The 20,907-nt window shown below is 38.2% G+C and overlaps 1 protein-coding gene and 1 long non-coding RNA gene across 15 annotated transcripts; one reads left to right on the forward strand and one right to left on the reverse strand.

Annotated features, from left to right (window-relative positions):
* Nucleotides 1-1,437: 1,437 nt before the first annotated feature.
* On the forward strand, nucleotides 1,438-2,367 carry LOC131015605 (uncharacterized). Its single transcript, XR_009098580.1, has 3 exons — nucleotides 1,438-1,844; nucleotides 2,107-2,174; nucleotides 2,297-2,367. It is a non-coding gene; the product is annotated as an uncharacterized LOC131015605 (long non-coding RNA).
* Nucleotides 2,368-6,056: 3,689 nt separating this feature from the next.
* LOC131015606 (uncharacterized) lies at nucleotides 6,057-20,199 on the reverse strand. 14 transcript variants are annotated; one of them, XR_009098589.1, is made up of 11 exons: nucleotides 19,839-20,188; nucleotides 19,147-19,743; nucleotides 18,633-19,044; nucleotides 17,929-18,054; nucleotides 16,977-17,056; nucleotides 16,372-16,510; nucleotides 16,188-16,287; nucleotides 15,631-15,688; nucleotides 6,827-8,508; nucleotides 6,475-6,707; nucleotides 6,057-6,333 (listed from the first exon to the last, which is right to left on the reverse strand). XR_009098589.1 is itself a non-coding variant. In XM_057944047.1 (3 exons), exons 2-3 carry the CDS (start codon nucleotides 19,400-19,402, stop codon nucleotides 18,896-18,898), a joined length of 405 nt encoding a protein of 134 aa, XP_057800030.1. In that variant the 5' UTR covers nucleotides 19,403-19,743; nucleotides 19,839-20,188; the 3' UTR covers nucleotides 18,530-18,895. The 14 variants fall into 14 exon arrangements, 2 of the variants coding, with proteins under 2 accessions (XP_057800030.1, XP_057800031.1); XR_009098588.1 differs by having other exon boundaries at nucleotides 6,057-6,693; nucleotides 6,827-7,477; nucleotides 19,839-20,198; XR_009098587.1 differs by having other exon boundaries at nucleotides 6,057-6,707; nucleotides 6,827-7,477.
* Between the last annotated feature and the right edge of the window lie 708 nt (nucleotides 20,200-20,907).

The raw sequence follows: 20,907 nt of genomic DNA on the forward strand, positions 1-20,907 counted from the left end.
ATTAAGTGGGTCGGGGAGCCAAAATCTCGATTTTGGCACGGAAGCGGTTCGGCGAGGGAATTTCACCACATGTTCCCCATCTTGAAAGATAACCAAGGGCCCAAGAATCATGCAATTCAGACATGTAACGAGGGAGATATTGGCAAAACGGTCCGTCGGAGGACGACGCTACGTCCCCTCCGTTTCCCAACCTATCCTTGTCGGATTTGGTCCGTTCAATGACCGTTGGGAATAGTTTTTGGGTGGTTACGTGGGAGCATGATCAGAATTGAAATCCGTATCGATCGATTTTTGGACGAGTGGTTCGCCAAGGCCATTTTAGCTATATTAAGTGGGTCGGGGAGCCAAAATCTCAATTTTGGCACGAAAGCGGTTCAGCGAGGGAATTTCACCACATGTTCCCCATCATGAAAGATAACCAAGGGCCCAAGAATCATGAAATTCAGACATGTAACGAGGGAGATATTGGCAAAACGGTCCGTCGGAGGACGACGCTACGTCCCCTCCGTTTCCCAACCTATCCTTGTCGGATTTGGTCCGTTCAATGACCGTTGGGAATATTTTTTGGGTGGCTACGTGGGAGCATGATCAGAATTGAAATCCGTATTGATCGATTTTTGGATGAGTGGTTCGCCAAGGCCATTTTAGCTATATTAAGTGGGTCGGGGAGCCAAAATCTCGATTTTGGCACGGAAGCGGTTCGGCGAGGGAATTTCACCACATGTTCCCCATCATGAAAGATAACCAAGGGCCCAAGAATCATGCAATTCAGACATGTAACGAGGGAGATATTGGCAAAATGGTCCGTCGGAGGACAACGCTACGTCCCCTCCGTTTCCCAACCTATCCTTGTCGGATTTGGTCCGTTCAATGACCGTTGGGAATATTTTTTGGGTGGCTATGTGGGAGCATGATCAGAATTGAAATCCGTATCGATCGATTTTTGGACGAGTGGTTCGCCAAGGCCATTTTAGCTATATTAAGTGGGTCGGGGAGCCAAAATCTCGATTTTGGCACGGAAGCGGTTCGGCGAGGGAATTTCACCACATGTTTCCCATCATGAAAGATAACCAAGGGCCCAGGAATCATGTAATTCAGACATGTAACGAGGGAGATATTGGCAAAACGGTCCGTCGGAGGACGACGCTACGTCCCCTCCGTTTCCCAACCTATCCTTGTCGGATTTGGTTCGTTCAATGACCGTTGGAAATATTTTTTGGGTGGCTACGTGGGAGCATGATCAGAATTGAAATCCGTGTCGGTCGATTTTTGGACGAGTGGTTCGCCAAGGCCATTTTAGCTATATTAAGTGGGTCGGGGAGCCAAAATCTCAATTTTGGCACGGAAGCGGTTCGGCGAGGGAATTTCACCACATGTTCCCCATCATGAAAGATAACCAATGGCCCAAGAATCATGCAATTCAGACATGTAACGAGGGAGATATTGGCACACTTGAAACCTTATTTGAGATTCAGTGTTGAATGTGGATTCTGCTTGTTCCATTTATTTGATTGTGATGACTTCCTGAATTTGTTTACGTTTTGCTTGCGATCTGTGGTTATTTATGGTTTAAATGGAAAAACTGTACCTCACAGTGTTTTTCGTTTCCATTCGTTTAGGTTAAGCTAATTGACATTGGTGTCCTTATCATGGCTTCTGATGTGTAGATATGGCTCAGTTGAAAGAGACTAAAAATGGGACACGGAGACTGGGAGATTTTCCAAATTTCCAAATCTCCATCAACTGATCCCTATCTGTGTTTCTCGAAGTGACTAGTGAGTGGGTGTCTCTGTCTGTTTGGACATCTGATGGGATTTTACCAGGCATGCGAATTACTGTGTGAGGTACTTTTGATTCAATGCACTATTTGGATACTTGCCTTCTACTGAAGAAGAAATTGATACATATGAAGGGAGTGGTGCAACTGATGCTTATGGCCAATTGCCAATGATCATTTGAATGCAGCAAAAGCAGCTCGAGTGCCATCCGTTTTTGCTGAAGTTGATTTTCTATGGTCTTTGTTTAAGAATTTATGTATGCAGTTTTCAGTGTTATGCTATTCACTTAGATGATCTCCCTAATATTGATGTTTCTCTGATTGATCAGAAACTCTACAATCATAAAACTGAAGTTTTTGCTCAAAGACTTTTAAGCATCGGAAGACACTTTCTGAGGTTAGATGGCTTGGTTTGATAGATTATTATTCAATTTATATGAAGGCACAAGGGCATGCAGCATGCTGCTAACTGCCATATTACATGCAGCCGGAAAAATGTGTTGGCAGCTTGTTTGATAGTTTTGCAAGGTTGGATTCACGTATATCTAGTGCTGGCCAAACTGCTGCTAAGATAGGAGAGCACCTGTAGGTAAAGCCTGCTGCGTAAAGATTCTAAATTTTGTTTTCTCTGCTTTTGGTGTTTATTTTCTTATTATATCATGTCTTTATTTAATACACAGACTGAATATAGTCAATACTTGTTCACTTTTCCTCTACTGATGTTTTTTTTATTATTATTATAATTATAATATGTTTTCTAAACTGTTTCTGCCTGACAATCGTGCTGGATACGAATCATCAGCTCGTGTCTCTCAATAAACTAGGCAGAGACAATGGAGAAGAATAGGCATACAGTGGAGACAATCAGCCGTCTACTGGCTCATTGTAGCTGGATGAACATGCATATTGTTCGACCACATGGAAGCGTCTTCGAGATCAGGAACGATGATGGTTATGGCGCACGATGGTCTGTAGATGGAACTAAGGTATATTTTCTGTTTGAATTTGTTTCTTCATGCATTAAGTCATGAGGTGGTTGGGCAAAATCCAACGAATCTGAGATGGTTTGTTTGCAGTTTATAGGATTTCTGGAGCCGTATGCGATTGATGGATACTCCAAGGGTTGGAAACATTAGTGTCTCTTCCATTAGACCAGCCAACTTGAAATGCATTGTTTAAGAATGTACATTGAATGTACATTTGTACCAGATGAAAAAGACTCTGTATGTTGATGGAGTATGTGAAAACGAAATGCTACTAGCCTAGTATTTAGAAATTTCTACTGCAAATGAAGGTCATGAAAAATACCGAACAAGGTACTACTCTTGAAAGCCAAAAAGGGGCAGAATGCATGCTTGGTTTCAAATCAACACATAACTCATTTTTTTCACAAAGAAAACCGTTTTAAGTCTGCATAGTTCACATAGATATGGTATAACATGCTCTAGAATGCATACCGTTCATATTTGGATCCAACATCCAATGGTTCGAAATAAACACATAAACACATATTTGAGTAAGAACAACACATATAACTTCTCAAAATGGGTGGAACCTAGTACGACCCACCCTCAAGCCCTTCCTCCTAAATATATTTCCTAGATATAATTTTCTAACATGCGCAAGAATCCATGGCTGCCAATTGAGCTTTAATTTATATATTATATAATCTATATTATTAATACAAAGTGAAAAATACTTATGTTCGACATACACTTTAAACATTCAATAACTACATATGTATTTTTTTTTATTTTAATAAAATAATATTAATGTATATTTTCATGTATATTGATATCAATATAGTTAGTTATAATGAGACTATAATAACAATATTGTTAATTATAATATACTATAGGTATACAAGTATGAGGTATATAGTTATATTTATATATCAATAATTATAGTTCTAAAATAAGTCACATTTATGTTATATAACTAATTAACTATGAGATATAAATAATTATAATTCATAAGTAGATTTTGAAAAGTAAACGAATAGGATAAATATGATCCAAGATATTAAATAGAATTTTTAACTTATACTGCATATTTGTGAAAGGAACAATATGAGATTTTTATAGTATACTGACACACCCATGATACTGTAACCATAGATTATTCTAAACCCTCATTCTAGGTCTACCTAATTGTGGGTTGATTGTTAAAGTTGAAATACAGTTTCTCAAACCCTAATAGTGATATGCAACTCAAATTTCTTACCATGCATTATTCAAAATATAAATCGCGACATGCAATTGTTCAAGTACTTAATATGCAGCATAGTAGACACTTATAGAAAGGTAATTGACATGCATGTAACAATTTAGTGCACATAATTGCTTTAGCCATCAACCACCTTAATGGAATCCATATTTTTCCATTTCCTAGCTTAATCGGTTCTGTTAATCCATGTACCATACAGGATCTTCCTCTAGTTGCTTTTTTTTTGAATAACTCCAGTTGCTATTGTTACTCTAGACATATTCAAACAAAACAAGTTCAATATAGTAGTCAATCATTAATTAAGTTAATCATCCATATCAATTTCTAGGCCTTAAGTTACTTCACTCAACCATTAAGCAAGCCTACAAGATACACGAGTTGTGAGATGGATGCGAGTTGGACTTGACCTGTTCACAATAGGGTAATTTCTATTAGCATGATTATACCTATTAGGAGAATAATTATGCTTATCTAGATTCCATGAATGTCCGCATATAAACTTTTGAGACAACATACTGTAGGGTTAAATTATTAAAGAGTTGGGCACCAATCGAGCACTGAAATTACTTACCAAGTTAACTAACATGGCATTTATAGAAAATGATTCCTGCTCGCCTCATGAACAGGCCCGGTCGGACTTGGTGGGAACTACTACATGAGCCAACACATTAGTGAACAAGACCATTCATTGTAATATTGTTTATATAAATATATTTGATTATAACTTCCAACCTTTTTATTTAGATGTATATTTCTATAATTAATTTTGTACGAAGTTTTCCGTCCACCAAAACTATGGCATTTTTTGTGTAAACCGAAAGTATGAAACTTTCTTTTCTAGGACATCGCCACACATTTATTCTTATCTTTTACCCATACAAATACCTCTTATTTACGTAAAATTCACACCTGACCCATAGTCCATACTTATTCAACGTCAACCACTCAATTCATATAATGGTGGGACCATTTCTCCACTACATAGAATTCACAAAATATTGCATTAAAACTTGTTCCCAACCAAAATGCCATAGTTTTCATGGAAGGAGGAAGTATTATTGATTAACTTCTTTATTTTGTTATAAAATGTTACCATGCCTAACGTTGCATTTGGAAAAATAATTGATGCACTACGTTCTAATTTTCTATTAATAGAAGGACGAATTCGTTTAATTTTGTATTTAACATTTTAACTAATCAGCTGATTAGTATATAATACTCAATAATTTTAATTAAATACACATAATATTCTGATTAAATCAATTGATTCGTAAACTTTTTATTATATTTCATGCCCGACCCGACCCTGCCCGCACTTCCCTCCCACGTCTGTCGGAGCAAAGTCTAATTCACTAGGAAACCCTAAACATTAAACCCTAAGATATGACGATTTTGGTAAGGTATACAGTGTGCATATTGTGTTTAACATTAGGCGTGAAAAACTCATCCTTAGCAATTGGACGCGGGGCATAATTGAAAATGTTTTGTATTTATCGATATGAAACTATACTCATACCGATTTATTCTTGACATTCTTCACAACAAATGATATTATTTGGTTAAATGTGTATATTTGGTCACAATGAAAATCATACTGCCATAAACAAACATATATCCTTACTATTTTAAAGTGATTCCCAAACCCAACATTCCCAATCCCGAAAGTAAAAATCCTCTTCATTCTCAAACCAAAGATAACCCAGAAACAAACTTTGCAATGGAAGAAGCTAGGCACCTAATCAAGTTCTTAATGTTGTGAACGTCTATGATATATTCAAGCTAACTTTGCAATTGCACGATATATTCTAATATGACCAGGTTCAGCTTCAAACTAGTCAACTTAGAGGTTTATCACTTACTGAATCTAAAAACTTCAACTTAGGTTGCTATAAAAACAATTTTTTAATCCAACACTTGCATTATATTGCTCTTATATTATCACCAAGATCCAGTCTTCAGGATAAGATCAAAATCCTAATCCTTCTAAAGAACAAATAACTAATTGAAATTTATTCTCTATTAAGAGATTGATAGAGTAAAGGTGGAGGGAACGAGAACTGAACGAAAATATTATAAACAAAAGAAAATATCGGAAAACTCCTCACCGAGGCCTACAACAATAACTGTCCCTGAACAATACTATTATTCCACATAAACAACTCCAACTATGATATGCCTATAGAATAAATAACTGATTCAATTAAAAAGAAAAAGAAAAGAAAACAGAAGTGCCACGGTCTATCAGAGATCAAGGAAAATCTCTAATTATTTCTCTAGCAATTCTTGTAAGTATGCATTTGTTTCCCCACAGAGATGATGTTGAAAGTACTCTATTCAATATGAATTTGATAAGCAAAGAGTCATATGTTATCTTATACAGTAAACTGCTGGAAGGTATTAGTTCTTGAGTGTGGTTGTTTAGCATTAACTCTTCAACTAATCACAATTCACAATAGCAGATAAGTGTGTACCTCTGGTGTATTCAGAATTTCATCCAGATGTGGAAGCTGAACTGTCGTCAACCCTCCAGCTATTCTACTTTTACCCCTCCCTCTAGCTGTCTGCAGCACACTGATAGAGTAACCAGAACTGCTCCCTGTACCAAGAACTTTTATCATATTTTGGTGCATCCACCCTGATCTTTGGCAAAGTTGGTGAAGGACAGCCTTTGGAATCCTTTTTGGATCTCCCTATGGTAATACAACTTGAATTAAGCCATACGACATATTGAAGCAACAGTTAGTCAATTTGAAGGGAGATAAATAGCTACAAATAGGTTGAAACAAAAGGGTGGGACTAAATAGGAGCACAATTTATTATTACCTTCTCCCAAATCGCTTCCATTTTCTCTAAATTTTTGTCGCTACAAAGTTCTCACAGTTTCTCTCTTTTGTTCTTCCAATATCTCATGAGGTAAGACTTGATCCAATGAACTGCCTTCCAAAAAGAAATCACCAAGTTCTGCGTCGTCTGATTTCTCATCCAAAGCATCTCCGCTTTGCATATAGATGCTTACAGAAGCGGTACCAGATGACTGTTCATGTAAGTTAAAGCTATCAAGTCCTATTTGATCAAGTGAACCCTAAACTCTGTTTCATCTACAATGTCACATTTATTAGCAGCATTGCCTCCAGAGTTATCTGAATTCTTGTCCTTTATCCTCAGTAACACCATGGGAAGAACTTACGAATCCAGATTCCAAGATATCAACTGATAGTACTGATTTGAATACAAGAAAATGGATGCACCTCATATATGTATCAAACTCATGAAACTGAAGATAGAAGATAGCAGTTTCTAATACTAAGGGCTGATATCTCCTTCTTTAGTTTCCGAATGATAAAACCTGCATCTTCTTGGCTTTTCTTATTGCCTCTATCTTTGGCATTTGCAGCATGCAGCGTGCAGCCTAGTTGCCTTGTTCCTCAATAATAGACTCATAATTGCTCCTTGATATCAGGCCCCGTAATAGTTCTGATAGAAGTAAAGAGAACACAAACACAACCGAGCTAAGAAGAATTATATAGATAATCAAAAGACAAACTACAACAGAGGAGGAACTCTCTATGCTCAAATGACAATTAGCCACTGATTTTCCAGCCAAAAGATCCTAGACAAGTCCTCCTCCAAAGGAGAGACTTCTTTTATTTCCTAGCTTGACTTCTAGGGGAAGTCAATAGTAGCTTCCAAGAGAAGCTTAACTATAAAGTGGGCTTGCTAAGCCCATGCAGGAACTAGCAGCCCAAACTTATACTTAATCAAAACATACTAAGCTAACACTAAAAAGATAATAAACAAAGCAGCTACACGCTCGCTTTCGACCTTTTACGATAAAATCTCTCTGCAACAACTCCTCCCTCCTTCCAAACAGCCTTGTCCTCAAGGCTGAATTCTGGAAATTGCCCACTGAACTCATCCTCTCCCACCCAAGTTGCCTCGTTGATCTCTTATCCTTCCATTGCACCAATAATTGATGGACACGCTCATCTCCTTGCCAAATCCAACGGTCATGCAAAATCCATTCAGGAACAAATTCGGGATCAGACTGCCTCAATTATTTGGGCAACTCGGTTTCTACTGAATGATTGCCCACCATCGTCTTAAGTTGCGAGACGTGAAAAACAGGATGTAACCACGAAGAAGCTGGAAGTAGTAGCCGATAAGCAACAGGACCAATCCTTTTCAGAATTTCAAAAGGTCCATAAAATTTTGCAGCTAACTTTACACTCCCTGACCAAAATAAAGAGGATTGTCGATGTGGTCGAAGCTTGAGAAAGACTTTTTGGCCCACTGCAAACTGCACATCTCTGCGACACTTATTGGCAGCATGAATCGTACGTTGTTGAGCACGCTCAAGATGTTCCTTGAGATGACGAAGAACATCATCCCTGGTTGTTAACTCATCAACCACTGCCCTGACTCTTATCTCAGATGGTAAGAAACTCCCAAGCTTAGGCGGAGGGCGCCCATATACAACTTCAAAAAGTGTCGAACCCGCTGAGTCACTGACAATATTTAAAGTACGTTTTGTAAGGTGAAACATTTTTCTTCCGCCTCACAAGGCGTAAGTTTTGAAACGGAGTGAGGCGGAATAAAAAACGGAATTCGTAACAAAACACATAAATTATACCTAATGTTATAAAACACATAAAGACATAGCAAATATTCCAAAATACATAAAAACATAGCAAATAATTCAAAATACATAAGTTCATAGCTGCTATTAAGTGTTTAAAATCTCAAATTAAAGTCGCATACATGAAAAGGAGAGGAGCGCAGAGAGTTGACGCTAGTTGCCGCTGGGTTTTTCAATTTTTAAAACCTTCTGACCTTTTATTTTAATTTTAATATGTTAATTACACTTAAATTATAAAAGCCCATTTAAATTAGGGTTCAATTTAACTAAGCCCATCTATTTTTGCACCTAATGCCCTGAAGCCCAGTCCAATTAAGTTCAGAAAATCAGAAAACCTAACTAGGGTTTGACGCAGCGCCTTGCAGCGCCTCACACCGCCTCGGCGAGGTGGAGGCGTACGTTCAGGAGGGAGGGGGTAAACGGCGCATGAGGAACGGTATCCTGCCGCCCCGCTTGAAACGGCATATAAGTGGCGTTTTTTTTCGTTTTTTAAAACATTGCCCGCTGATGAATGAAAACTAGTATTATAACAATACTCAAATAAATTTCAACGCCACGGTTTACTAGCTCTGTTTGCCCATCTGTCTCCGGATGGTAAGCTGAACTCATGCTCAATTTAGTTCTCATAGCCTTAAATGATTCAGGCCAAAATCCACTCAAGAAAACTTTATCCCGGTCCGACACAATAGATAATGGAACTCCATGGAGCCGAACAATCTCCCTCACAAAAACAGATACTACATCGCGCACAGTAAATGGGTGTCGCAAACCCAAGAAATGTGCATATTTGCATAAACGATCCACCGCCACCAAAATACAATCATAGGGTCCCGATCGTGGCAATCCCTCAATGAAATCCATACTGACATCCTCCCAAATTCGTGTTGGAATGGGCAAAGGTTGTAGTAAGCCTCCTGGAGCATGTGCTTCATACTTTTGCTTTTGATAGATTAAGCACTCAGCCAGAAAGTTTGTCACATTCTTCATCATGCCAACCCAATATACATTTGAAGCGAGTCGCCGATATGTCCCCCTTGCGGTGAAGCATGGAACTCAGCCAACAAGCGAGGAATGAATACTGAATTCTTGTCTAGCACCAAGCGACCCTGAAAATACAAGACATCATTAATAATGGAGTACGCTGGATAGTCTGATAATCCCACGACCAATTTTGACCGAATAACTGCCAACTTCTCATCCTTTCGAGTCTCTTCACAAATCACCGTCCACCCCATCCACGGAGGTATCGATACAGTTGCACACTTTATCTCTTCATAACTTCGAGACAAGGCACCAGCAACACGGTTAGCCACCCCTGCCTTATATCGATTTGAAAATCAAAACCCAATAATTTAGCCACCCAAAATTGTTGTGTTGGTGTTGAAACTGGTTGTCCCAATAAAAAACAAAAACTACATTGATATGTTCGCACGATAAATCTCTGTCCCACTAAATAAGGCCCACTAAATAAGGCCGCCAATGTTGACCTGCTAGGACAAGTGCCATTAGTCCCGATGCATCACACTCTATGACAAAAGGTTTGAAAAAATCAGGAGTAGCTAATACCGGGGCTGTGGTCACAGCTTTCTGAAAGCTGATTGTGATTGGGCTGTGGGTGTCCAACTGAAATTGGTTACTCTATCCTTTTGAAGCAACCAGTTAGAGGGCGAGCAATTTAACCGTAATTTTGAATGAATCGGCAGTAGTGGCCGGTTAGCCCCAAGAATCCACGAACACTCTTCACTGATGAGGGGGGCACAGGCCATCAAAAGATTGCTGAAACCTTCCCTTGATCCATCTGAACCCCTTCAAATGACAAAATATGACCCAAATATTCCACCACAATTTGGCCCCAAGCACACTTCTTTGGATTATCCACATACGCGTGCTCACGCTATAGGGACATAATTGTGCATAAGTGTTGCACATGGTCCTGTTAATCACCGTTGTACATAAGAATATCATCAAAGAAAACTAGGACAAACTTAGGGAGATAATGACCAGAAAGAGTCCTGAACGCAGTCTTAGCAATATCTTCTGAAGCAACTCAAATCTGGTGGTATCCAGATGGTAGATCAAGCTTCGAAAACCATCAAGCACCATGTAATTCGTCTAGCATCTCCTGAATAACTGGAATTGGGTACTTGTCTGGCATAGTTTGCTTGTTAAACTCTCTATAGTCAACACAAAAATGCTAACTTCCATCTTTTTTTCGAACCAATAGCACTGGGCTTGAGTAAGGACTCGAACTGGGCTGTATAATTCCAGCCTCTATCATCTCTTGCACCAATCTCTCCATTTCATCTTTGGCAGCATGACTGTATCAATAAAGTCATACTGAAACTGGAGGAGCTCCCTACTTAAAAGGAATATGATAATCAACGCTCCTGTAAGGGGGAAGTCCCACCGGTGGCTGCATAACCTGAGGGAATTCCTTCTCCATTTTTTGTCGTAGATAGTCATCGGCATCTTTGCCATTAATTGATGATTCGAGCTTAGAAAACTTAATTTCGTGCTGTGTATTTCTAACCCATACTAGCCAACTTGCCTCTATTTGTCGCACTTTACAAATTCGGGCTAATGACAAGGCACGACAAACGAGGCCCAACTCGCCGCGAAGAGTAAGAATTTTGCCGTTACGGTGGAACCGCATTGTCATCTTACTCCAATCAGCTTGTACTTCTCCAAGGGTAGCTAGCCATGAGATGCCAAAGATCAAGTCAACATTTCCCAAGTCAAAGACAACATTCCGGGTCGAACTTTTCACCTCCTAATTCGAGTGACAACTCTCGGCACACCCCAATGATAGCGGCCTTACGACCATCACCAAGACGCACTGCACAGCTTTGACTAGTGTCAATTGAAAGCGCAAGCTTGGTGGCCATGTTGCGGGATATGAAGCAGTTGCTTGCTCCACTATCCACCATAACAAGCAACTCTTGATTTGAAACAGTTCCTCTTATCTTCATCGTTTGTGGCCAATCGATCTGCTACGTGGCTGATTGTAACTAGACCCGACGGAGCTATAACTTTGGGAAGTAGGTTGATTTCGATTCCCCATCCCCAAGCTACCGCTTACCGTTCCCGAACTATTTCTTTGAATGTTCTGATTATTTTGCAGATTTGATGACGAGTACCAACTCCAATTACCACCTCCCATCGCATTATTTCTGACAAGAGTTGAAATCTTAGTGTGTTCATATCCTCGAAGAGCACCAATCTCTCTCTCCACTTCTTTAGCTATATATATGGTTTCAAATAAATCTTTGGAAGTCGTGAGCGTATACGCAAACGTATTTCATCACGTAACCCATGTAAAAACATTCCAAGACAATAGTTTTCAGCGAGGCCAGTAACATGCACTAGATATGAAATAAAAGAGCTGACATATTCACTTACTGTTCCTGTTTGAGAGGTGTACATCAGGGATTCAAATGCATTAGCCATACAGTCTTTAATTGGCTCCATGTTAAATATGGCAATCGGGATCATGTGAGCTGATGATACCAGTGAAGGGCATCCCCTTCCATTGCAATAAGCGCCACTTCCACTTTACTCACTTCAGCAGTGCCATGGAGAGTAAAATATTGCTCAGCTCTAGGTATCCAACCTTCAGGATTGCTCCCATCAAACATGGGTAGATTGATGCGGGTTGGTGCCATGAACGTCTCATGAGAAGTTGGGATTTTTTGAGGCATTATCCCCGAAAAATTAAATCCTGGTGTGGTCCCATTCGAACCAAACACATAGTTTTCTAAACCTGGTGGAGGTGGAATAGCTCCGTTCAGTCGCCCGTTGGGCCGGTTGATGCCCGGATTTTTAATACCCCAGTCTTGACGTTGCTCTCCAAACTCTTGTGCAGGATTTGATTGAGGTTGACGTTCGTGCGTGAGATTCACCATTGAGGCAGCCTGTGGCTCTCCACTCCAAGCCATTTTATTCATACCCCTACTCGACGATGCCCCGTTCGGAGCTACAGACACATTCGGGTTCAGACCTTTGTGTGGGTCGACCCCATAATTCGTAGATCTGCTGCCTGCCCCATGCTCGACAAACATAGTCACGTCTGCGCGCTGTCGATTCTCAGTACAGCTCGTCCGCTCTTCCACAACATCTAGCTCTTTTTCCCACAGTAGTCGGGTCATCATCTGTCCAAGTTTTGCCATATCTTCCTTTCTTCAATCATCTCGATTTTAGGGAGCAATTGTTCCCATTCAGCCCTAATATCACCGTTCTCTTCATCTATCTCCCCGTCTTTGACGTCTGTCTCCCCACGAGTTATACTTCGAGTCTTTGGCATCCGGCGGGTCGGACCAAATTGATAGAAGTAATGAGAACACAAACACAAATACCGAACTAAGAGGAATTATATAATCAAAAGACAAACTACAACAGAGGAGGAACTCTCTCTCTACCCAAATGGCAATTAGCCACTGATTTTCCAACCAAAAGATCCTAGACAAGTCCCCCTCTGAAGGAGAGAGACTTCTTTTATTTCCTAGCTTGACTTCTAGGGGAAGTCAATAGTAGCTTCCAAGAGAAGCTTAACTATAAGTGGGCTTGCTAAGCCCAATACAAGAACTAGCAGCCCAAACTTATACTTAATTAAAACATACTATGCTAACACTAAAGAGATAATAAACAAAGCAGCTACACGCTCGCTTTCGACATTCTATGATAAAATCTCTCTGCAACAAGTACATGTAGCATCCAGCTATAAACAGCCTAAGAAGATGGTACATATATAAATTATCCAATTGAAGCAAAAAAAATGAAAGAGAAGCAAGCATTTTATTAAATTATATGAAAAATGGATGTGTGTAACTATCAATAACCATCATGTTTAATAAATTTTTTAGGCTGACAGCATGGCATAGTTGCAAAGATATCTAGAAGACTAGAACAATAGCAAAAAACAATTAATGGCTTCCTCAGATCGTTGAATAAAACAAAATTGAAAAAAGAAAGATAGATGAAAAAAAGTCATATTTTTATCTGCATTAATTGACGCATGGTTAGTATCAATGAAATATCAAAATATTTTAAACAAAAAACGCAAATGAAATGTCAAAATATCAAGAGAAAGATGAAAACACAAAAAACAACAAATTTTTTAAATTATTAGCTCAAGAGATGCTATTCAATGAATTGCTAACAGCATAGAGTTATATATCAGTAACAGAGACCTGTCCTACAACATTAAACACTCATAACGAATAGTCAAAGAAACAACGTATTTTATACCAGCCAAGCATTAGAGAAATCGAGAATAGAGCAATACCAAAATACATGACAATCAAAAGACTAAAAAGCAAGTGGTTACTGTTCAACATTCTGACACTTAATTTGATGTGTTACGAAAAAGCATATTGCATGAGTAAAAATAGATCAAAATAGGAAATTATCCTGATATCTAAGCAAATTATCCCGAATCGGTCAGCAAATACATGATATGTAATGCTCGTGGCATATCCTGCCAAGCTTATACGAACAGCTTCCAATACACCATGCAGAAAATACGAATAATATATGATGACTTGTTCATCATTACTAATGCACACTCCATGCAAAGAACCCATATCCAGAGAGATCAATTAATGCATACATGTGTAAGCAAATTCCACATTAGAATGATGAGAGAGATGAGAAAATTCAGTTGAACCGAACTGTAAATTAGTAGGGAGCAGGGCGTATTTGAATCTACTTTGTTGATGCATGTTAGAGTAGAGTGTCAAAAATGATGACAAATACATATGCCCCAGCCCCACCAGAAACAGATGATTCTTGAGGTACTAAATCATGTTGGGACCGTGTGATGCAGAACTGGGAAAATTGGCTTCCAAAGTTCTGAAGCAAACAAATATCAGAACTTAAGCGACGGCCCTTCAACTCGGCACCGTCCACAAAAATGGTTTTTAAGTTCCAAACAGATTCCTAATACAGATTTTCATCAACTATAGTTACTATATGCAAAATTAGATCAGGGCTACTACATTTTTAGAGTTTTTACATCACATTTTACTCAATGAATGAAGACATACTGTTAATGCCTTACGATCAACAAGTGCGTAGTCTCATAAAGGCTTAAAGTATTTCTGTTGATGACTGATGATACTAAAAGAGAAAGTAATGAACATATTGCTTCTTTGCAAATAATAGTTTTACCACTGCCGCAAATGGAATGACTATGACAAAGAGACTACCTTCCAGTTTAACTGTGCTCTATGCCTCTATCTTCTATACCTTCAATTACATATTGTTTTCAGACATAAGATTCGATAATGTTTGGAGTATGTACATGTCTCTTATTTGTTTTATGGTCATATCAAAGTAAACGGTCTTTATACTATAGCAATGCATCTGCATCTGATATATAAGTTGTAACCTTCCGACTTTTGATGGAAGAACTAAAACCAACTTAATACCTGGCTAAGATTTAGCCACCCACAATTGTTTATCGCGACAGAGCACGTCGACAAAACGATCATAGGTGGAACAATGTTTGGCACGAAGAGGTCAAACATATAAGTTGTATCATTTCGAATTTCGATGGAAAAACTAAAAACAACTTAATACTTGCCTAAGATTTAGCCACCTAGAATTGTTTATCGCGGCAGTGCATGTTGACAAAATGATAACAGGTGGAACAATGTTTTGCACGAGGAGGCCTAACAATATGAAAAAATAAACTTGAACTTCTCATGAAGGAGTACAAAAAATATATAAATATGTTGGCAGGATAATTTTTTTTCTCTTTGATGGAGACAAACAACAATTCAAGGTGGAAAAATAATACCTTGCAACTTGCAAGTTGCACAAAGCTGAGATCAATTTCCATTAATCAAAGCAGGATTATTAATTTCGATCTTTAGCAATGGCTCCGACACGGAATCAATAAATTCAATACCAGGAAAAACTACACATACATGAAAAGGTAAGAGCCACAAATATGAAATAATGAATGACTAAACTATTCCCCGAGCATACTTACATCATCTTTCATATTTTCTAGATCAAGAACATTCATTCTGATAAAGTCAGGGTCCTTGCTGCAAATTAGAGCCAGACACAAAGTTAGACTTGCTAGCAATCCATTAATTATACAAACATTTTTTTACATAAAATCGGCTAGAAAGATTGGAATGTTTAGGTAAGTTTTGGCAGCGCAATGACTGATAACATCATGATAATAATGACCAGAAAATAAAAATACAACACAAAATTAAAAATGTATATTAAGATCAAAGAACATAAACAACCCATTTGATTTGTAGGAATAGCTGCATTTTTCATCTAAATATCAAAGAATTTTTAGACATTATTTGAACACCATAAAGTAAATGGATATAAACATTTGCGAACAAATATGCCCACTACTACTAGGATACTTCAATTCACTAAAATAAGTTGCAGGTAGTGACATCTTAAAATATGATCCGTGTATAAATATGAAACAAGCTAAATGAACTATTCCACAAAAATACATAATGCACATAAAACCCACCAGAAAAAGAAAAAACACAAAGCACGTACAATATCTAGAGTTACCTGCTACATCTATGAAAGAAAACTAGACCTATTGATGCCAAGAACACACCCATCAAGGCAAAAAGACCAAAGCCAGCTGTTAATCTCGGCAGACTTGAAGCTGCGTAGACAACCAAGGAAAATTTTGTCAAAATACTAAATGGATTAACATAGAAATGCATGATCGAGATCGGTAGAGATATACCCATAATAACTGAATGTATATATGTTGCAAGCATCAGGAAAATTATACACCAAAGAATTGGAGCAAGTCCTAGCTTTGAAAGTCTTCCGAGAAAGCTGTTGTTATCCCATCATTTGTAAAACAACCTTCTAGCATTTCCCTGCACATCACATCCAAGAAAATCAGTAGGTCAAGATTAGTCAGATTGAAAGAGATATAGATCGAATCAACTTTCGAAGATAAGGAAAAAGTTATAGAATAAAGAGGTTTTAAAACACTGATATATTCTAGCAAAAAAATATATTTTCTAGAGAAATAGTTTCCAGAGTACCTACAAGGAAAAATGTAAGTAGTTTATGATTTTATCGCGGCAAATCAAATCTCCTTTCTCCCCTACCATCAACCAGAATAGTGCATGCTTCTAAGTTACCCCTAATGGCAGCCCAATGAGCAGGGTGCAACCTAGATGATAATGTACACATCAGATGCTTTTGAAGTAGCTAGCCGGACACATTCTTGACAAGATGAATACAGAAAAAACAATATGACAAGGAAAGCATGATTATACATCCAGTGTGGACCTTTCAAAAAAATAAATACATCAAGTGTGGAGCATTCCAACAAACCTTCTTTATCTTGCTGCATTCTATGAGCATTCAGATATAGCAGAAGGCGAATGCAGTCAGCAAATCCCTTGTAAGCAGCCCTACAGTCATATCAATCAATAATGAAATTAACAAACTGAAATTAGCAAATTAAACCACTTAAGAAGACTAACAAGCAAGAAAGAGAAATAAAATGTCAAAGATAGTAGCTGCAAGTCTTCAACAAAGACAACACATAGGATAGTTCCCTTATGAACTTAAATTTAAAATAAACAAATAATAATTACACTTCAATAAAGTTTCCTAGAAAAATAAGAAAAAAGAAATAAATATCTTTGCCAATTGCAGAGTATAGCATATATTTGGTGTATCAAATTTGGATTATTTTATGCTCTTTCGTGCATATATTAAAAAAAGCATGGTATTTAGCGAACAATTGGCGAGCTACACTCCATTTTAACACTGATAGCAATTTAATTGAGTGTTGAAGTTTCTCTTACACTATAACATAACTCAATGCATGTGATCTATCAAAAGTCACCATGAACATGGCCCAGGTTTATAAGGAAGACATTAACATTATCTTATTGAATTGATTGCTGAAAAGAACATTAAAGAAGAATAAAAGTAGCAGATATGGCAAACTTGCTGTGAACAAGTGATAAATATCTTGGCCACAAAATGAAAAAGGAGACCAAATCAAAATACTAGACAGGGAGCCCATATCCATAAAATTACAGAGCAAAGGTGCACCCTAAGAGAATTAAAAATACTAATACCAGCAAAAATGCTAATGGTCCCCAGAAAATATATCCAATAAATCACATAATTGAAACATCAACCTTGCTTCACATAATTGAAACATCAACCTTGCTTACCTACAAAACTAATGCTTCCTCAGCTAAACTCTATAATATAATCAAAGAAAGTCTATAATGGATACAAAGACATGCCAACAGAAAATTACGATTACATTTGTCAAGTACCAGTGCAATGGGCTTCTTCCATCATTACAGGAACATCAACATCAGCATTCCACTTCTGCGACAATGTGACAAAGGAAAGCCGTTTGACCATACTGTGCTGCAACATGTGTTGTCTGCAATCAGAGCAAGTGTGAGAATGAATGTTTCAGACATGCGAAAGCCTTACATTTGCAGGAGGCTAGGAGCAACAAAAAAAAAAAGAAGGAAACATCATTAAAATGAGTATAATTGGAATCCAGATGACAGAACGACGCACAAGTGCAATCCAATAGTGCAAGAGTAGGGCCAACAAAACTATACTCAAAATTCTTAATAGAACAACTATGAAAACTATGTTCTATCAATTCCACATCCAGAGGCATTGACTTCAAGTATAGAACACCAGTGCTAAAATCAAAGCTTTAAGAACTAACTGGGAATGGACGTACTTTTGTATACCTTTTGGCTCTTGCAACTTATGAATTTCATATATTGCATAACTAAAATCTTTTATGAGGACTCCAGCTAGTAATTTTTAATAATAGTTTTGTCACTTGGAAATGGAATATTGAGGTAATTTAATATCTACTTTGGACCATATAATAAATATCAATCACAATCCTCAATATAGTTTGTCGATTGTCAAGGTTTGCGAGAAATAGTAGCAAAAAATGTTATTGTCGCCATCAGACATCTATCGACCCCTACAAACCTGATAACCATTAACATCCACTGAGACGAGCACCCTCCTGCAGCAGCGAAGCGAATGCCAAGACTAGATGCTCAACAGACAAAAACGAATCACCCATTTGTTTTTTACATTTCCGAGCATTCTCCAATAGAGAAGAAGTTGTAATCTGGTTACATTTCCGAGCATTCTCCAATAGAGAAGAAATTGTAATCTGGTTAGCATTGAAATCAGGAGCAGGATCACGGGCATAAAAGCAGGGGAGGCGAGGCAGAGCGCATCGAAGTTCAGCTACCGTAGAATATATCCACATGCCCATGCCCACCAGATTGATGATGCGGCAAGAATCTTGAATACGGGCCTGTAGCACCTGGATCCAACTTAGATACAGCATCATAACCATGCCCATGGCGAGGTTTATGAAGCAACCTTGGCGCTGCATTTGAAGAAATGGAGGATCATCTCATAGAAGAGCAAAAATAAAACAACCTGAATATTACAAAGGAAACACAATTTGAATATCGTTTCAATAATTTACCTTGGTCAAAAGTGCGAGTTACCTCCCTGGGAAAAGGATTTAAATGCTCCTTGGGCATGTGATTTGAATTTTCATCTCTAGAGCCAAACGTAGAGGGGTCAGGAGCTGCACCCCCATTCATTTTCACATAATTTGGCTCGTCGGAATGAGATTTGATGAGAGGGTGCCATTCACCAGAGCCTGACATCTGATCACTCGACATTGGCCTAACAAGATGTTGGGAACCATACTGACTTTCAAATGGAGGTTTTCCCATAGTCTCACGTGCCTCACCAAGAGTATTTAGGGAAGGTCCTTGATTACCATAAAGGGATTCAAAGCTCTTAGGGAGACCACCCAGATTACCAGGCACCTTCCCTTCAGTCGAGTTAATTGATTGTCCAGAATGAGGCAAAGTTCCTGGGCGTTGCACCCCTAATGTTGATGAAGGATGCCCCTGCAAATGTGCTTGAGACCTGGCTTCAGTGGAACAAAATCTGATAATGTCCGGGCGTCTTCTTCACGGTTTTCATTTTCCGCCCCTCCAGCTTCAATGGGTTTTCACTCATTTGCTTGCTCATATTTTACTTTTATCACATAACAGAATATAATTTGATGCTGCAAATATCATGGTCAACAAAGGGAGGAAAAGCTAGTTATCAATATTAACACATTGTGAATTTGATCGAAAATCGGGTAATTGAGAAAATGACCTTGCGATAGGTGGTCCCGTCGGGCTCGGCTGTCCAGCCGGGCTAGTGGCAGAGAGCCGTAGAGGCGGAGGCCGGCGAATATCTTCACCGCCATGGCCCTCCGCCGCCGCTCCCGGCACTTGTTGTTTTCCCGCTCCTTCCATGACGACATCTGCGATCCCCCGACCATTCTTCCCTCTCCGCCGCTGCTCTTCTTCTAGTACAATTGGTTGATTCGCGACGAAAGCATCTCCATTATGTTAATTCTTGTGCATAATTCTTGTCGCGAAAGAGAGGGAAGAAGTAATTGAGAAGCACTGAAAATGTGGAGGAATTCGTTGGGGATTTTGGGATTTGAATAATGTGGGAGTGGAAGTGGGCTACAAATTTCAGAATTTTGGGTTTTTTAAAGCAAAATCAGCCGGTTCAGTCAAGAAATCCGGTCTGGCTCAGTAAATTTGGACCGGCCGATTCAATCGGACCAGTCAACTTGCGAGCCGGCCTGATTCGATCGGACCGGCCGGTCAGATCGCCAGTTCAACCGGTCGGACCCAGTCTGCCTGGTTCGAATACCGGTCCGACCCGTTTCACTCAACTCCGTCTGGCCCATTTTATTCAAGAGTTGTTGGGCTATTTTGGGCTGATGGGCAGCCCATTAAGTTCTAGGAAAAAAATTTAATTACACATTCATTTATTTCTCTTATAATTTTTATAAAATAATATTATAAATTAATATTAAAATTAAAACTTAGAAAATAATAATAATAAAATAATTTTAAAAAAATTATGTAAATAAACTTAATCTTCTTTTCTTAATTTAAATTTCACTGATTTTTTACGTATTTTGAAAAAATAAATACTAAGTAATTAATCACTACTTGCCTAAAAAAAATTTTACTACTCTTTATTTTTAAAATTTAAATGCTCATAATTACTTTCATTGACTTATTAACTTATAATTTTATTATATTTATTGATTTAATCAAATAATTATTCAGTTTAACCAATTTTCAATGTAAAATCAAATTTTCATATATACAAAAATGATGAATAGAAAAAGAATAGAAAATTGTTAAAAAAAGATGTTTAT

This window comes from Salvia miltiorrhiza, chromosome 3 (assembly GCF_028751815.1).
Source record: "Salvia miltiorrhiza cultivar Shanhuang (shh) chromosome 3, IMPLAD_Smil_shh, whole genome shotgun sequence".
NCBI lineage: Eukaryota > Viridiplantae > Streptophyta > Magnoliopsida > Lamiales > Lamiaceae > Salvia > Salvia miltiorrhiza.

Excerpts from the sequence above, each read along its gene's own strand:
- LOC131015606 (XM_057944047.1), bottom strand. The coding sequence starts at position 19,402 with ATGGGAAAACCTCCATTTGAAAGTCAGTATGGTTCCCAACATCTTGTT. Across the intron at positions 19,045-19,146 it reads AACTCGCACTTTTGACCAAG|CGCCAAGGTTGCTTCATAAA; the intron begins GTAAATTATTGA and ends CTTCAAATGCAG.